Source organism: Rhinolophus hipposideros (genome assembly GCF_964194185.1).
Source record: "Rhinolophus hipposideros genome assembly, chromosome: 1".
Classification (NCBI taxonomy): Eukaryota; Metazoa; Chordata; class Mammalia; order Chiroptera; family Rhinolophidae; genus Rhinolophus; species Rhinolophus hipposideros.
In genome coordinates this window covers 57688141-57692836 of record NC_138047.1, presented here as the reverse complement: position 1 = coordinate 57692836, position 4696 = coordinate 57688141, and the positions used below count along the sequence as shown (strand labels likewise).

Below are 4696 nucleotides of genomic sequence, written 5' to 3'. Positions count from 1 at the left end.
TCAAGAGAAAAAATACTTAAAGGCAATGAAAGAAAAATAGGCATGTTAAAAATAAGGAAGACAGCGATGTTCACACTTGAAACGACATAAGAAGAGAAGATGGTGGAGCAATATTTTCAAGCCCTGAAATTAAAAACTAATAAAAATAATTAGAATTTTTAGATCTAGAGAAAAATATCTTTAAATATTAAGAGGAAATACTTCTCAGACATTCGAAAGTGGGAAGAATTCATTTCCAGCCATTCTCACAAGAAGAAATGTTGAGGAAAACCTTAAAAAAAGAAAGAAAATGACAGAAATATGGGTCCGCAAAGAATGAAAAGTAACCTTGACTAATTATGTGGGTAAATATATGATTTTTTAAAAAACTAAAACCTCCTCAAAAGATAATTGGTTGGTTGGGGGCATGGCAGGGCCTGAGCCAGCAGGGAGGGGTGAGAAGATGTCGTGCGGGTTAAAGGGCAAAGGTTGCCTCCAGCGGCTTCACGGTCAGCCCAGGCAGCCACTGCGCCTGCGCCTTTTGCTTCTGATGTACTGCATGCCCCTCCCCCCAACACCTCCGTTACCTGGGAAACGGCACCAGAGTGGCTGGGTCGACCTGTTGGTTTCATGGCAGCCCCGAAGAAATCAGTTGTGGGGCCGTTGGTGGGGGCAGTGGTCCAGGGGACTAACTCCTCCAGCTTTCTGGTTTTCAATTCAAAAACAGCGGAACTACTTAGTCACCATCAAGTTGAATTAACACAAGAGTTTCCAAGAGAAGGATGGGTGGAACAAAACCCTAAGGAAATTCTTCAGTCTGTCTATGAATGTATAGAGAAAACGTGTGAGAAACTTAACGAACTGAATATTGATATTTCCAACATAAAAGCTATTGGTGTCAGCAATCAGAGGGAAACCACTCTGATCTGGGACAAGTTAACTGGAGAGCCGCTCTACAATGCTGTGGTATGGCTTGATGTAAGAACCCAGTCAACCGTTGAGAATCTGAGTCGAAAAATTCCAGGAAATAATAACTTTGTAAAGTCCAAGACAGGCCTTCCACTTAGCACTTATTTCAGTGCAGTGAAACTTCGTTGGATTCTTGACAATGTGATGAATGTTCAAAAGGCTGTTGAAGAAGGTAGAGCTCTTTTTGGGACCATTGATTCGTGGCTTATCTGGAATTTGACAGGAGGAGTTAATGAAGGTGTCCACTGTACAGATGTAACAAATGCAAGTAGGACAATGCTTTTCAACATTCATTCTTTGGAATGGGATAAAGAGCTCTGTGACTTTTTTGAAATTCCAATGAACATTCTCCCAAATGTCTGGAGTTCTTCTGAGATCTATGGCTTAATGAAAGATGGGGCCTTAGAAGGTGTGCCGATATCTGGGTGTTTGGGAGACCAGTCTGCCGCATTAGTGGGACAAATGTGCTTCCAGGAAGGACAAGCCAAAAACACGTATGGAACAGGTTGTTTCTTATTATGTAATACCGGGCGTAAGTGTGTATTTTCTGAGTGTGGCCTTCTGACCACAGTGGCTTACAAATTAGGCAGAGATAAGCCAGTATTTTATGCACTAGAAGGTTCTGTTGCCATAGCTGGTGCTGTTATTCGTTGGCTAAGAGATAATCTTGGAATTATAAACACCTCAGAAGAAATTGAAAAACTTGCTAAAGAAGTAGGTACTTCTTATGGCTGCTACTTCATCCCAGCCTTTTCAGGGTTATATGCACCTTATTGGGATCCCAGTGCAAGAGGGATAATCTGTGGTCTCACTCAGTTCACCAATAAAAGTCATATTGCTTTTGCTGCATTAGAAGCTATCTGTTTTCAAACCCGAGAGATTTTGGATGCCATGAACCGTGACTGTGGAATTCCACTCAGTCATTTGCAGGTAGATGGAAAAATGACCAACAATAAAATTCTTATGCAACTACAAGCAGACATTCTGCATATTCCAGTAGTAAAGCCCTCTATGCCTGAAACAACTGCACTGGGAGCTGCCATGGCGGCAGGAGCTGCAGAAGGAGTGGGCATTTGGAGTCTTAAACCTGAGGACTTGTCATCTGTCCTGATGGAACGGATTGAACCACAGATCAAGGCCACAGAAAGTGACATTCGTTATTCTACATGGAAGAAAGCTGTGATGAAGTCAATGGGTTGGGTTACAACTCAGTCTCCTGAAAGTATTGATTCTGCTATCTTCTCTAGTCTGCCCTTGGGTTTTTACATAGTGAGTAGCATGATTATATTAATTGGAGCAAGATACATATCAGGCATACAATAATAACACCGAGCATAGAGTCTCAAGATGTGAGCTTTCTACATAGTGAAAGAATTCAGCAATTTTATCTCTGAATGAGATGACACCAACACAGACTCTGGATGAACCACTTGCTTCATGACTTATGAGAACTCTACAAGTAGATCTGTGACTTGAAATAAATAAATTACAGCAAAAAAAAAAAAAAACAACACTGTAGGAATATTTGGTATGTTTTTTTTTTTTTTTTTTTTTTAACGTTGACAGTTAAGGTTGGGCCAGACACTTTGGGGTTAACTGCTTCCATTGTTATAAAATTCTATTCCATGTGCTCTAGAATATAGGATATTCATATTGCATCTGTGGAATCTTTCATCAAACATTTTCTAACACTACAGACCAGGATTTGGTTCTCTGTACTACACACACTTGACTAAGAGGTGTAACTAAACTGCCAGAACTGAGGGACTTGTAGTTTTTAATAGACCTCCCAAGTCCCCTTTTACACATATTAGGGAGACCACAATATTTTCATTGAATATTTAATGAAAAAATAAATTCTTGGAATAGAAATTTAGTATTCCCATAGCTTAGATATTTTTCTGGAAAATATTTGCCAAATTAAAATTCTTCAGACATTTTACATGGTCTTGCTAATTACACTGATTTGCTATGTAGTTCCTATAGGTAAAAGGACACTTTTTCCTTGATTTTTTTTGATCTCTCCATTTTATGTACTCTACTTGGTGTGTGTATATATATATATATATATATGCTTACTCATTTCATATACAGTCAGTATCTCTTTTATAAAGTAAGTTTATAAAAAAGGGTAGTCTTGAGTGGACCACTACATACATAAATATTTTAGTGTAAACATTTGTATACATTTTTGGACATAAATTATGCATATAATTTACTAGGAGAAACTTTTTCTTAAAGAGACAGTACTTAAAATTTAAGTATATGTCTTATATTTTCATTAAAAAGTACATATGATTTTAACTATATTTGTTACATTTTACCTTTGGATTTAATTATCTTAGGTGGGTGTATGCTGAAAAAATGTGGAATGCTACAGTAAGTATTATTTTCAAGCAGAAAAAAAATTGACTGCTCAAACAAAAATAATCTATTATAGAGCTTAAGTATATATACAAGAAAACAAAAATAACGAGAAATTTGGACGTGGATAAATGAAAGTATAATAATATAAGGTACATATAGGAAGTGGTATAACATCATTTGAAGTTACACTGATAATTAAAGATGCATACTCTAAATCCCAAAATAACAAAACAGAATTATAATAAGCAAATTAAGTACATAAGCTAGAACCATAAAAATATTCAATTGATCCAAAATAAGGCAGAAAAGAGATGAAAAAGGAAAGAAAAGAAAGAATAAAAAAATAGAAAACAACAGCAGGAACTTATATATAACTATATAAATAAGCACATTAAATATAAATGGTCTAATTACTTCACATAAAAAGAAATACTGCCATATCAAATAAAAAACCAAGACCCAAATATATACTGCCTCCAAGAAACACATTTCAAATATAAAGAAAAAAATAGTTATAAAGGACAGGAAAAAAATACCATGCTAATATTAATAGAAAGCTGGAATGGCTATATTAATTATATCAAAATCCAAATTTCAGAGCAAAGAATAGTATCAGTGATAAAGTCATTTTGCAATAATAAAGGGGTCAATTCACCTAGTGGACATAAGAATCCTAAAGATTTACGCATCTAAAACAGAGCTTCAAAATACATGAAGCAAAAATCTCATAGAACTCAAAGAAAAGTAGATAAATCTATAATTATAATATGTAAAAGATTTCAACATCTCTTCCTTAATATCAGTAGACAAATTTAATAAAGTATAAATTTGAACAATACTGCAAACAACTTAACTGACATTCATAGATCCTACCACCTAATAACAGGAGACTGCATATTCTTTGCAAGTGCATATAAAATAGTTATTTTACCAAGATAGACCTCATTCAAGCCTCATGCTACAGTAAGTATTATTTTCAAGCAGAAAAAAAATTGACTGCTCAAACAAAAATAATCTAGTATAGAACTTAAGTATATATACAAGAAAACAAAAATAACAAGAAATTTGGACGTGGATAAATGAAAGTATAATAATATAAGGTACATATAGGAAGTGGTATAACATCATTTGCCATTAACCAAGCCTCAGTAAATTTAAAAGTATTTCATACAAAGTATGCTGTCTGAGAACGCTGGAATTATAAATCACTAAAGATTTTTTGAAAAATCCCCAAATATTTGAAAATGAAATAACAAGCTTTTAAAGTCCTCATGAGTTAAAGAGATAAAGAAGGAAAAGAGAAAGAATTTGGAACACAATGAAAATGAAAACAAAATAAGATATCACTAAATTTATGAGATATTACTAAAGCAATACTTAG

At 34.7% G+C, this 4696-nt stretch overlaps 1 protein-coding gene across 1 annotated transcript; it reads left to right on the top strand.

Moving 5' to 3' along the window:
* Positions 1–600: 600 nt before the first annotated feature.
* GK2 (glycerol kinase 2) lies at positions 601–2271 on the top strand (the record flags this gene model as incomplete). The annotated part of the gene is made up of 1 exon (XM_081047899.1): positions 601–2271. The coding sequence occupies exon 1, from the start codon at positions 610–612 to the stop codon at positions 2269–2271; it is 1662 nt and encodes a 553-aa protein (XP_080904025.1). The 5' UTR covers positions 601–609.
* Positions 2272–4696: the final 2425 nt, after the last annotated feature.